Source organism: Chanodichthys erythropterus, chromosome 14, assembly GCF_024489055.1.
Source record: "Chanodichthys erythropterus isolate Z2021 chromosome 14, ASM2448905v1, whole genome shotgun sequence".
NCBI lineage: Eukaryota > Metazoa > Chordata > Actinopteri > Cypriniformes > Xenocyprididae > Chanodichthys > Chanodichthys erythropterus.
In genome coordinates this window covers 6,712,531-6,727,217 of record NC_090234.1, presented here as the reverse complement: position 1 = coordinate 6,727,217, position 14,687 = coordinate 6,712,531, and the positions used below count along the sequence as shown (strand labels likewise).

Here is a 14,687-nt window from a genome sequence, read left to right as displayed (position 1 = left end):
TATTATTGTTGCCTCTAGTAATTATGTGTCTGATTTTTAATTTCCAACATATTTTGGGTTCATTTGAAGCCAGACATTTAGTCATTTTTAAACAATAGTTGAGTTAAACAACCCAATTGCTGGGTTAAACAGCCCATTCGCTGGGTTAAACAACCCAATCGCTGGATTAAAATAACCCAATCGCTGAGTTAAATAACCCAATTCATTGGGTTAAAACAACTCAATCGCTGGGTTAAAACAACCCAATCGCTGGGTTAAAACAACCCAATTCGTTGGGTTAAAACAACTCAATTCATTGGGTTAAAACAACTCAATCGCTGGGTTAAAACAACCCAATCGCTGGGTTAAACAACCCAATGCTGGGTTAAACAACCCAATGCTGGGTTAAACAGCCCAATCGCTGGGTTAAACAACCCAACCACTGGATTAAACAACCCAATCGCTGGATTAAAACAACCCAATCGCTGGGTTAAACAGCCCAATCGCTGGGTTAAACAACCCAATCGCTGGGTTAAAACAACCCAATTGCTGGGTTAAACAACCCAATGCTGGGTTAAACAGCCCAATCGCTAGGTTAAACAACCCAATCACTGGATTAAACAACCCAATTGCTGGATTAAAACAACCCAATTGCTGGGTTAAAACAATGTAATCGCTGGGTTAAACAACCCAATCGCTGGATTAAAACAACCCAATCGCTGAGTTAAACAACCCAGTCGCTGGATTAAAACAGCCTAACTGCTGGGTTAAAACAACCCAATTGCAGAGTTAAACAATCCAATCGCTGGGTTAAAACAACCCAATACGCTGGGTTAAAACAGCCAATTCACTGTCTTAAAACAACCCAATTGCTGGGTTAAAACAATTCATTTCACTGGGTTAAAACAGCCAATTCACTGTCTTAAAACAACCCAATTGCTGGGTTAAAACAATTAATTTCGCTGGGTTAAAACAGCCAATTCGCTGAGTTGAAACAACCCAATTCGCTGGGTTAAACCAGCCAATTCACTGAGTTAAAACATATTTCACTGGATTAAAACAACCCAATTTGCTGGGTTAAAACAGAATTCATGGGTTAAAACACCCAAAGGCTGGGTTTGTCTATCTATCTATCTATCTATCTATCTATCTATCTATCTATCTATCTATCTATCTATCTATCTATCTATCTATCTATCTATCTATCTATCGCAGGCGCTCTGACACATATCTTATGAACCTCACTTAATCTCCAGCACTAACTAACAGATTTCTAACTAGTGTACTGAACCCCAGTGCTCTGTAGTTTTCTCCCCCCGAAGCGCGTCCGTGATTGCGCGCGCACGATTGGCAGCTCCACGTCGACATTCTTCCAGCTGCTACACGGACACGGACGCGGCGTGAAAGCGCTTCATCAACAGTTTGCAGGAGCGTCATCTGCTCAACCACCGAGTCAAATCCTCAGGGGCTTTTGACAGAGACGACCACCGTGTTGATCCAGAGCGCTTCTTCTGCCAATGCAGTTTATTCAGAGTCGACTGTCTCGTGCTGTGAGTTGCAGCAGGTATGTTCTTTTACAATTTTTTATTTATTTATTTTTTAAATCTAGAAGTATGCATTGCCCTCACAGACTGTGCGCGTATGCTTACAAACACTGTCACATCGCCACTCACTGATATATTCACCCACTGAAGTCTTAAAGTAACTTTGGCAGGAATGGAAGTTTTCCTATGGAGAGTAAACTACTTAATGTCTGCGTGAAGTGACGTGCAAATGCATGACATATGGCATCCCGAGTTTCCCCTTTCTTAACATTGCGACTTCTCTTTTATGAGTGTGTTAAGTTGATATCTATCCAGGATGACAAACTTGCTGTGAGGGTCTTCATACACTAATGCACTGCTCCAAATTTGGACCCTTTTCGACACGTCAGCTGTTCTACGTATCGGCTGCCCCAGTTGTTAACTGTGCAAATAGACGGAGTGAAATAGTGCATTCAGTATTTAAATATTTAAATGTTAAAGTGTCATTTTAGTCTTCTGCACTTTGTTTTTTTTTTTTTTTGTAGTATGCACTTAATTTGCGTGGAATCGTGAGCACGTAGGCATCTGTTTCTGCATATGCGTCTTAGGCCGCCATATGTGATTATGTGCATTTGTGACTGAATGAGTTCAAGTTTCCAACTCTCTGAATCTTGTTCATCATTTAAATTCTTCTAATAGCCATTACGGAGCTCGAGGAGTTCTGGCCTGCCTCCTTCTCACTTTCAGCTCCAGCTCAGAGATGCTTTGATCATTCTCACCTGTCAATCATCTTTCATTCTGATTTATTATAACTGTTCCATTATAACTGTATTGTGCGTATGTGTGTGTTTGTTATATATAAATGTATATTTATATATATTTAATCATATATTATTTATATGATTTAATATTTTATTATATATATATGTGTATATGCATGTTTATATGTTATATACATAAATGTAGATTTTTATATATATATAATTTATATGAATTTATATTTATATATATAATTTATATGAATTTATATTTATATATATCACATATAAATATATATATGTATATGTTATTTATATGTGTGTGTGTGTATATATACAGTATATATAAATTTTATCATATATACATATTTATCTATGCATTTATATTTATATAACAAACATATAAATGTTTTATATATATATATATATATAAATCATACATGTATTTATATAACATAAACATGTAAATATATAAATTATAAATATAAATTTACATCTATAACATAAACACACACATATTTATGTATGTGTACATGTATAGACAGAGAGAGAGAGAGAGAAATTATATATTTATATATCAGCCTCAAATTATTTTCCTAAGTTAATTGAAAAGCATATGTTGCCATGACTTACTGATGGTGTATAAATGAAGATGGTTGTGAGGAGAGCTGGTACTGTGACACACAGACTGATGCAGATGAGAAATGTAACGTGTGTGTTTCTCTCGTACAGAAGAGCTTCCCCGAGAAGAAGCGGAATCGGCAAGCAGCGCTGCAGTGGCTTTCCAAGTAAAGTTCTGTGATACACTCCGACTCTTAATTGTTTGCAGTCAGTGCATTACAGAACTTTGTTTTGGGAGTTTAAAGCTCAGGCCTGGAGGAAACAATCATTCCATCTGGATGAAGCCCTCGAAAACAGTGTTAAACTCCACATCCTGTGTGTCCCTCAACAACATTAAACAAATAAATCATTATCATTGTTGCAACGTGCTGCTTCCTTTATCTTCGGCTACTAACGAACATCCTTTGAGTTTGGGAATCACAGATATGTCGATGTATTTATGTGTTATTTATATGATCTTTTCCCAGAATGTGTTTCTCCAAGCGTTCAATTAGCATAGCGGAGGCTATACCGCAATTGCTAAATATCTAAAAATAAGCGTTGCACAGTAACACACAACTTTCCAATTAAGCATTCCATTCCATAACCTCAGGAAACACAAAAAAATTTGGCTTTTTCCATTGTTGTAAAAGCAATGCATCCCATATTTACAAGGGGGTGTCGGAGAAAAGCTCTTTAAATGGAGAAGCTTAGAGGCTCGTGATGACGTCATCAGACAAGCACATATCTCACGGTCACATGACTCAGAAGGGCACAGGTGTAAGTGGGTTAACATACTATCTCTACTTTTAAGACAGAGAAATAATTTCATTGGCCTGACAAAACAGATTTCCCAAGTATAAAAAACTGTTCCATGTGTCTGAAAAACTATGCATATGGGAAATAAATGTGTTAAAGTGTATTTTAATGTACATCTGTGATTAATTAGTCAAGCACATAAAGATTGAAACCGCACCATTTAACCCATTAGAGTGCTTAAAGTCTCCCTGGAGTCTATAATTTTATCCCTTAAAACTAATCTTTGATCACCAAAATTACATATTTAAAGTTTTTTCCTGTTCAAAAAAAAAAAAAAAAAAAAAAAAATATATATATATATATATATATATATATATATATATATATATATATATATATATATATATATATATATATTCATGCCTTAAAACAGCTTGAATGTAACTTTACACCCTTGCCTCATTTAATATATATGCAGATCAATGAATATGCAAATTAGCCCTGCCTCCACTCGTTCGCCACCTCAGAGATCCACCTGGTCAACTTACTGAGGTTAAGGCTGAACAATCTCTCTTTACAACATCAGACACAACGGTAATTAATTTGATTAGCCTTTTTGCTAAAATATTGCTAAATCTACACGATTTTTCATGCCAACAGAAAAATATACCAGGATAACCTGGCTTCTCCCTGCTAGTTCACTGTTAATGATATGCTAAAGCCTGCCGGCACGTTGATGTGATTTGTTAGATAGTTTGTGTTGTCAGAAATACCAGCAATTTTTTTTCACACCAGTCTTTTTTTCACTGCAGTTTTAAGGAGAAAATACTCAGCAATGGTGTTGACTTAAGAATTTGTACATGGTTTGTCTAAAAGCATATTTAAAACACCACATAAACAACATTAAAAACTTGATTTTCACCACAGGGGGACTTTAACATACTCAGAATAACTTTTTTCAATGCACTGACAGACTACTGACAGTATTTATATATATCAGTAAGTGTAGTTATTCAATAATGTAATGTTATCAAGACAATTTCTGATCATTTATAGATTCATTTATTCAAAATGACAATCTATGACATTAGATTTAAGGTTAAAAAACAGGTAAGGAGAAATGCTCTTTCTTTCATCTCTTCACCTTCAGACAAGAGTCTTGAATTCTTGACCAGCAATAATGACCTGTAAAACAGACCAGATCTTTACTCAGATGCTCAGATGTATGTTGCTTTGCATAAAATTAAATCATAAACAGAACATTTACAAATTTTTAGATAAAATAAGATGTACACAAACCTGTATTTTACCGAAGACATGCACAATTTTGACGGAGCTGCACTACTCTTTCCTGAAGAGGGTTCAAAAAGCCCGCAATAAATAACTCAACCCTCGGTTGTTACATCTGACCCAGGATCGGGGTAACACAAAAACTACCCAAACCCTGGGTTGTTACATCTGACCTAGGAGCTGGGTAACACAAAAAACTACCCAAACACTGGGTTGTTACATCTGACCCAGGATCGGGGTAACACAAAAAACTACCCAACCACTGGAAAAATAACCTAAAAAAATGACCCGAATGGCTAAACCCAGGACTTGGGTAGAAAAAAATAACCCAAGATTTTTTTGAGTGAATCGATTAATAATCCTTGGCTAGTTAATTATCCCTTTAGAGGGTTAGTTCACCTAAAAATGAAAATTGTCATTATTACTCACCCTCATGTCATGCCAAACTTTGGAACACAAATTAAGATATTTTTCTTTAAATCTGAGAGCTTTCTGTCCCTTGTAACCAGTAAATAAAGCCAAGCTGCTTGAATTTTTTCTCCATGGAGTGGCGTAAAGTCATCTGACAGCAATGTGACCGCCTGATTGAGCATGCCAAGACCCATGAAGCCTGTGATTGGAAATCAGGGTTATTCCACCAAATACTGATTTCTATTCTGAAAACATTTGTAATGTGATGTTTAAAAATGTATATAAACTTGTTTTCTTTGCATTATTTGAGGTCTGAAAACATGGCATCTTTTTTCGTTATTTTGACCAGTTGTCATTTTCTGCAAATAAATGCTTTAAATGACAATATTTTAATTTGAAATTTGGAAGAAATGTTGTCAGTAGTTTGTAGAATAAATAAAAAAATATTAATTTCACTCAAAAAGATACATATAAATAATAATTCCAGAGAAACTGCAAATTTTGCAGTGGTCTCTTAATTTTTTGTTGAAAACCAGGGAAATGTTCAAATCTGGAACCAAGAAGACTCAGTTTGATATTTCATAATTTTGACGACTTCACTGAAATTCTAAATTGTGCAGTATAGCTATTGTTACTGTATATTTTTAGAAGTTATATTAATTGTATATTTTCAACATGTGAGAACAAACTGTATGTAAACGGGGGAGGCCAGGGATGGCCGTAACACTTTTTGTTTGAGCATCAGTAACTCAGTAGTTGTTTGTGCTAGATGTCTCAAATTTTGAACAATGGAAGCCTCATTTATCTTCTACAAGAAAACACACTTGGATATGTACTGCATAATCACAGATTATATGAGGTAATGATAAATAGAGAAGAGTTGTGTTGTTACAACCTAAAGTTGTACCACTAGCTGGGGACAGATGTAACACTGAGAGGTAATTTGCTGAAATAACACCCACACTATCCAATTTTTGCATAAATATCATTTAAGAGCAAAGAACAACATGAACAACATGAACAATTTAATCTGAAAAAAAAAAAAAAAAAATTATATATATATATAGAAATGTTCTGCTCGTGTTTGTGTGAGTGTAGTTAGTGTATTCCTGTCACATAAGGGTTCAGTCACTAGCTATGCTTCCATGATTCATCTATTTTTATGTGGATTTTGGGATATTGCATAAAAACGTTGGATGGAAACATCAAGATGTGCATAAATAAGAAGAAATGCGCAAACTATGATGAAAACAAATTTATATATGTAAATTATATATTTATATGAATAAATCCCACAACAGATATGCAACAAAAACCTCATGTGGCTTTGCCTCAGCAGAAGATGTGATTGATGGACGCATTGGAATCATCATAGGGGTTGGTTGTTACATTTTTAAAAGCACAATATGTAAGATTTTTGGATTAAAATATCCCCCCCCCCAAAAAAACATTCTTATTCATTATAATACTTAAGTCTATAGTTTACTGTCCTGCATACTTTATTTTTATAAGATCATTATTTTATTATTTTCCATATCTTATTATTTTTGTATAATTTTCAATATTTATATTGTCCATGGAGCGGACCTGATTTACATTTCACTGCTGGTCATATGTTCTCCATATAACCATGTATGTGACAAATAAAAGTCTTGAATCTTGAATCTAATCATTGTTATAGCTCAACACAGTTAGTCTTATTGTTTAAATCTAGTTTTTCTTGATTTACTGCGAGCAACATGTTTTTATGGCTCAGAGACAACATTTTATTGCCAAGTGGCTAACATAGCATAATCAGAAGCAGCTTTATTTTCAGTGACAATACAGCATTTTCTCCGTCATACAATGAAAATGAAATTAATACCCAAAGGAAGATATTTTAAAGAACGTTTGTAACCAGGCTGCTTTGGGGCACTATTGACTTCCATAGTATGGAAAAAGAAATACTACAGAAAGTCAATGGTTCACCAGAACCGTTCAGTTTTCCAAATATCTTCTTTTGTGTTCAGCAGAAGAAAGAAATGTATACAGGTTTAGAACAACTTGAGTAAATAATGAAAGAATTTTCATTTTTGGGTGAACGATTCCTTTAAAGGATTAGTTCACTTTCAAATGAAAATTTCCCCAAGCTTTACTCGCCCTCAAGCCATCCTAGGTGTATATTACTTTATTCTTTCTGATGAACATAATCAAAGAAATATTAATAAATATCCTGATGCATCCGAGCTTTATAATGGCAGTGAACGGGACCCATGAGTATGAGCTGAAAAAAGTGTCTCCATCCACATCCATCCATCATAAATGTAAAAAAAAATCCATATTTAAACAAATTATGAAGTCAAATTTCTAGCTTCCGCCAGACCGCCTTCTGTATTCAAGTTCCGTAAGTAGAATAGGGAAGGCGTAGGACATACAGCGTAAACTTTTCGAAGAATACGGAAGGCGGTTTGGCAGAAGCACTTGCAAGGCGATCATTTGTGTTTATAAAGCATTTTTTTTTTAGAAAGTGACCCTTCGTTTCACTAGATAAGACCCTTATTCCTTGTCTGGGATCGTTTAAAGCCCTTTGAAGCTGCAATGAAAATGACATTTGGACCTTCAACTGTTTGGGGTCCATTGAAGAATAATCCTGGAATGTTTTCATCAAAAACCATAATTTCCTTTCGACCGAAGTAAGAAGGACATGGACATCTTAGATGACATGGGGGTGAGTAAATTATCAGGAAAATTTTATTTGAAAGTGAACTAAAGGGGACATATTATACCCCCTTTTACAAGAAGTAAAATAAGTCTCTGATGCCCCCAGAGTGTGTATGTGAAGTTTTAGCTGAAAATTACCCCACAGATAATTTTTTATAGCATGTTAAAATTGCTACTTTTGGGGGGTGAGCAAAAACGCGCCATTTCAGTGTGTGCCCTTTAAATGCAAATGAGCTGCTGCGCTGACCTAAGAGGGCGGAGCTTCAAGAGCTGATTATCCGGTGTCAGGATTCAACCAGGACGCACTATAATGTCAGAAACTGCAAATGTATGCTGCATGGAGGTAGAACAGGTATAGTTTAGTTTAGTTTAATTACCGTTATAATTTGTTTTTATCCACTATATTAGTACAAGCCAGTTTACCGATGAGTTTTATAACGTTTATTGTACTTCACACAAATTATGAAGTGTCCGTTTTCAGTCTAAAAATCACTGTAAGAGCAACACAGTGAAAATGTGCATTAAAATATTATTCATAAACATCATCATCAACAAACACAGCGAATTACACAGAAACACTTGTTACAACTAACAGTAAACGAATATATATAAAGACCTTATGCCTTTTCGGGTGGTGCTTAATAAACTGGTAAACTTTATATTTGTAAATCAACTCCGATGAACTGTAATAAAGTGCTCTCACCTTCATTACTACCATATCCAGTATCACTCTGATGCTGTAAGCTGGATCATGAACAGTTTGTACTGATCTATCCTTGTGTAACAACTTTTTAGCACAACCTCTGTTTTGTATTGTCCCTCTGTATTGACATTCGTTCACAAAGTCCGGTGTGAAATGACCTGCGCAGACATAAACGAATTTCGGTAGAGTTGAGGGAGCATTTTCTTTGAAAACAAAATGAATCCACCTCGTCTTCAGATTTAGGGATTTAGATTTAATCCATCCAGCTGCAGAACACCTAAAACCCTTGCAATGGCAGACTGTGTACAACTCACTGTGAACGCGCTTAGGATGGTTCTATGTTCAAACGGCAGTGTCTGTCTGACTACATTATTATGTAATTATTTGTCTAATTTCTATCAAAATATTTTTTTAATAGTCAAACGGTATATGACAAGATTATTTTTTATGTATGATTAATACAGCCTTGCTAAATTCAACTATATTCAACTATGTGTGAGTCTATCAAAATACGGGACAAATCGATGCAATTTGCCCCGTATTTTGATAGACTCATACATAATTTTACTGTAAATAAGAGATGATTACGTATTTTACGGGACGGGTGGCAACCCTAGGCCGAGTCTCATCACGATTCTTTTTCACCGCTGTGAGGTGAAGACGAAATCTCCTATGATTCTGCGCTCAATCTCTGCGTCATCGAGCTATGTCTTTGTTTTGAATAGGCGACCTCTAGTGGTGAAAAGTTACATATTGTGCCTTTAATAAATTGTTACAACTAGGGCTGCACGATTAATCGCATGCTATTCTCACGCGCATTTCGTCAGTAAAGCCGGTTCCCTGATTACCGCTAAATCGCCATCACCTGTTTTTAAACGGAGCGCCTTTTAATAGACAGAGCCGTAGTTCACAGACAAGCCACGCAATATCGCGTTCATTATCGCAGGCGATTCATCTGCGATATGAACGCGATATTGCGTGGCTTTTCAGTGATCTACGGCTCTGTCTATTAAATGCCGCTTCATTTGAAAGCAGGTGATGGCGATTTAGCGGTAATCAGGGAACCGGCTTTACTGACGAAATGCGCGTGAGAATAGCATGCGATTAATCGTGCAGCCCTAGTTACAACTATCCCCACCCCAAACAGCCTTAAAGGTGCAATATGTAATAATTTTGTCTGCTAGAGGTCTATTCAAAACAAAGGTGTAGCTTGATGATGGCAAGTTTGAGAGCGGAATCTTGGGACATGTGGTCTCCACCTCAACAGACGGTGCAAAAGAATCAGGATTGGACTCAGGAAGAAATCATGTTCGTGGATGCGATTATTAACGTTACTGTGGTATGAAGCAGAGCAGGAGCGAGTGTTGTGGAGCTGAACGAGGAGCTGGAGCGATTGATCAACACACGCCTCATGAGCAGCAGGACTTTTATTATGACACAGTCGCTGGCGCCGCTTCCGCTTTTCCGGTCATGAGTATGAGGTAACGCAGCTCTGTTTATCATATTAGATACATTTGAGTGTGTTGAAAATTATGTTATGACGTTACTCTGAGCATTCATAGTATTTATAGTATTTCATTAATATTAAAGCGTCTTTGGTGTTTCCATGGTTTCTACAAAATGAAACTGTGGTAACGCGGGTATCACACAATTGACAGGCGACTCCTCACACGTCCCGGAGCCTTGGTTAAAATTGCAATTTTCTCATGATTTATAAATAGTTGGAAACATTTGGGATATTGTAAGTACTCAACTGAACAAAATATATACCACTGGCCTAGAGGTTTTTGGATATTTTACTGCAAAAATATTACATATTGCAACTTTAACATAGCTAACTGTTTTAACATGTTGGTTTGAAGTTAGCATAAATACAAAGCATCACATTAAACTAGGTACTTCATGTAATGTAAGTTAAATAATTGTATCTACAATTAAATGATTGCTAGGCAAAAATTTAATCTTGATGAAAAATGTTACTTTCTTACATGAAAATCAGTTTTTTTTGGTCATAAAATCTACAAATTTGCTCACAGTCGCATGCAATTTCTCACGTGAGCTCAAAGAGAAGATGGGATTTATGATATTGCTCTTTTCTGACCTGTCAAACTGACAGTATTATATCTAACCCCGTATTAAAACACTATTTACTGTTAAAAGACAAACCTAAATGCTGCCAATGAACGTTTTTGACATTCTAAGAGATTAGATATTGAAAAAGTGATATTTATGAAATACAAATAAATTGCATGATTTAAGGATAATTTTAGGGAAAATCTTCTGTAATCAGTAAGCAGCACACCGGAGCGGAGCGGGCGGGGATGACGGAGGCGGAGTGCGGTGCATGACGGGACGCGTGTGTAATCTCCACCTCACATCCCTCCATCAGCCGCTCGCTGACCTCTGACAGCAAACACGGAAGCAGCATGGCGTCAAACGGCAGCAGCAGGAGCAGTACCGCACAGCAAAGACTCAGGATCATTGCCGGACATTTGCAGAAACGGCCAGAAGATGAAAACACGAGCGTCGCTGCGCACGAGTGCAAAGCCGAGACGTCCCGATCCGACCCGAGCAGCCTGACACCGGTACCGAAGAGGAGGTATGTGCGCGTGAACCTGTGTGCCGTGGGATCCAGCCCTTCACGCGACTCACACACACATCATTGACACAAATAAGCGCTGTATTTAAAGAGCAGTCGCGTGAAGGAGCACAGCGGCGGCGGGTGTAACATTGTAACACTGTGCGCTCGAGAGCTGGATCTAAACAAAGTGTCCATTCACATCCCCGAGGCGGGTGCGGTGGCGCGCGATATCTGCACACACACTGATGAACACATTCCCATCTTCGGCTTTTCTCGTTTCATAAGGCATTGTGCTCATTGCACAGATCGATGCGGTTATAAACCGGTACTGAAGAAGACGTCTGTCACAGGGCTGCTGGTTCCTCCATTATAAGCTCGCATCAGCCCTTAAAGCTATAGGTCACCCAAAAATAATTTCTGTCGTCATCTACTCAGCCTCAAGTAAACGAGATTTAAGAACCAGGGCAATTTTCCAGTTACATTTGGGTCTGTTCCTCACTCAGATCTATCTGAAAATATGTTGCACGACACAAGTCACATGGTGCTTTTTGGGGCTTGACAGCCAGTTTCATTGTTTAAACATATCTGTCAAATAAGTGCTATGGAAAAAGTTTTATGAGCAACAACCAGGGGTTGTTCAGAGGATCTGTGGAGAATGTAGCGACCTTTCGAACTTATTTCCAACTCTTAAAGGTGCCGTAGAATGGAAAATTGAATTTAACTTGGCATAGTTGAATAACAAGAGTTCAGTACATTGAAATGACATACAGTGAGTCTCAAACACCTTCTTATATAAATCTAATTTGTTTAAAAGACCTCTAAAGAACAGGCGAATCTCAACATAACACAGACTGTTACGTAACAGTCGGGATCATTAATATGTACGACCCCAATATTTGCATATGCCAGCCCATGATCAAGGCATTACACAAGGGCAGCCAGTATTAACGTCTGGATCTGTACACAGCTGAATCATCAGACTAGGTAAGCAAGCGAGAACAATAGCGAAAAATGGCAGATGGAGCAATAATAACTGACATGATCCATGATATCATATTTTTAGTGATATTTGTAAATTATCTTTCTAAATGTTTTGTTAGCATGTTGCTAATGTACTGTTAAATGAGGTTAAAGTTACCATCGTTTCTTACTGTATTCACGGAGACAAGAGCCGTCGCTATTTTAATTTTTAAACACTTGCAGTCTGTATAATTCATAAACAACTTCATTCTTTATAAATCTCTAATGTTAGCTTTAGCCACGGAGCACTATCAAACTCATTCAGAATCAAATGTAAACATCCAAATAAATACTGTAATCACATGATCTGATGTATGCATGCGATATGCATGATGAACACTTTGTAAAGATCCATTTTGAGGGTTATATTAGCTGTGTGAACTTTGTTTATGCTGTTTAAGGCAGTCGCGAGCTCCGTGGGCGGGGAGCGCGAAGATTTAAAGGGGCCGCAGCCTGAATCAGCACATTTTTAATGATGCCCCAAAATAGGCAGTTAAAAAAATTTAATTTAAAAAATCTTTGGGGTATTTTGAGCTGAAACTTCACAGACGCATATGTGAAAATGTGTTCTATGGCACCTTGAAAGGGATAGTTCACCCAAAAATGAAAATTGTGTCATCATTGATTCACCCTCAAACCTGTATTTCTTTGTTCTGCTGAACACAAAAGAAGATATTTGGAAGAATGTTTTGTAACCAAGCCGATTGACTACCAACATGGGAAAATAAATACTATGGCAGTCAATAGGGGCCGAAATCTGTTTGGTTACAAACATTCTTCCAAATATCTTCTTTTGTGTTCAGCAGAACAAAGAAATGCATACAGGTGATGACACAATTTTCATTTTTGAGTGAACTATCCATTTAAATAATCTGTTAAGAGTTAATGTGCTTAATGAAAGCTATTTAAAGTGTTACTTAAATCATTTTTTCTATTCTGGAGGTTGCTGAAAGTCTGATTTTGAGGGGCCTTTGGTCTAGAAAGATTGATATCATCTTGTTTCCTGTGTGTTCAGACATGCTTTCATTGGAAGTGATGATGATGCTTCTGTAAACAGAAAGGGCGTTGGTTATTGCTGTAGTTTCACCAGCACTGGCTTGAGGCTCGTAGACTGAGCACTTGTCTCATCTACCTTTCCAGAGCACTGCTGTTGTGATTGTGCACATGTTCTGTGCTTTTCTTCCTTTGAAGTTGTTAAATATGTGATGGCTGTTATCACTTTCCTCTTGTAAGTTAGTGGATAGATTATTGGTGCTGCAATCCGCTATTAATGTAAACATGAGGTGATTATCTCCCCACAAGTTGTATTTTGTATGTCAAAAGTTAGTATGGCAGTGCTGTGCTCTGATTGGATGAGGGCTGGGGTGGCCTGACTTTGTATTTGCTAACGGCAGTGTGCTGCCATCTAGTGCTGGACATGAGGTGAAATAACCTTTGACCTACTGAGACCCAGCAGTGATTTTTGTATGTAGATGCTTTTTTTGTCCCTGCCGTCAATGCCATGTTGTTTTCTCAGGCAGTTAGGCAGTATGAACCCACACTTGTGGTCTTTACACTTAACCACTTGTCTACCTACATGACGTCTTTCCTGGATTCGGTTCAAGTGGGCGTGAAGGACCACAAGTGTGTGTGTGTGTGTGTGTCTCTTTTGATTACTCGATGGGACACACTTGGGTCAATGATGTGACGAGTCATTTTTTTTTGTCTAAAGGCCTTAATAATGATAATAAAAAACAAAGATATGACATCCAAAGTATGAAAGGTAGTACAACTAGATCTCTTTTACTGAATCCAAAAGGTTTAATTATATTTTGCACATATAAAGGTATTTTAAAGATTTTGAAGTGTCAAAAGGTCATTCGGTTTAACCGTCCAAAGGCCAATACAGCCATTTAATTTGTGATTAAAATGTCTTAAAATGTAATAAATGTATATATTTTTTATTCTGGCATGATTTTATAACATCATATATCAACATTAACATTAAAATTATGTGTAGAAGTCGTTGCTTTGTTATAAGAAAGAATGTCCGGAAAAATGAATTTCATTGACGTCATTCAGAGTAACCAATATAAAGGGATCATTTTGGATAAAGTCATGCGGTCAATATCATGTGACAGGATGTGACATCATTCATGAAGTAAATGATCTAACTCTCTAACTATTTGAAAAATTCATGTTTTCACTTGCTCATACGCATGTCCCGAAACATCAGGTCATTCGGTACAACCGCTATAAAACATGGAAAATGTAATATTTCAAAAACTTGTGCTAAATATAAAATGTTTGATTGTCCTTTTGCTAGATATCAGCCTGTTAGCATTGTTTGAAAATATCGTCATTCGGTAAAACTAAAAGTGTCA

The 14,687-nt window shown here is 36.8% G+C and overlaps 1 protein-coding gene across 1 annotated transcript in view; it reads left to right on the top strand.

Annotated features, from left to right (window-relative positions):
• Positions 1 to 11,119: 11,119 nt before the first annotated feature.
• Positions 11,120 to 14,687, top strand: part of agps (alkylglycerone phosphate synthase) — a 63,222-nt gene continuing 59,654 nt past the window's right edge. Inside the window, exon 1 of the mRNA XM_067408725.1 lies at positions 11,120 to 11,322. Within this exon, the coding sequence (XP_067264826.1) occupies positions 11,150 to 11,322 (173 nt within the window). The 5' untranslated portion in view covers positions 11,120 to 11,149. The remainder of the gene's footprint in view (positions 11,323 to 14,687) is intronic.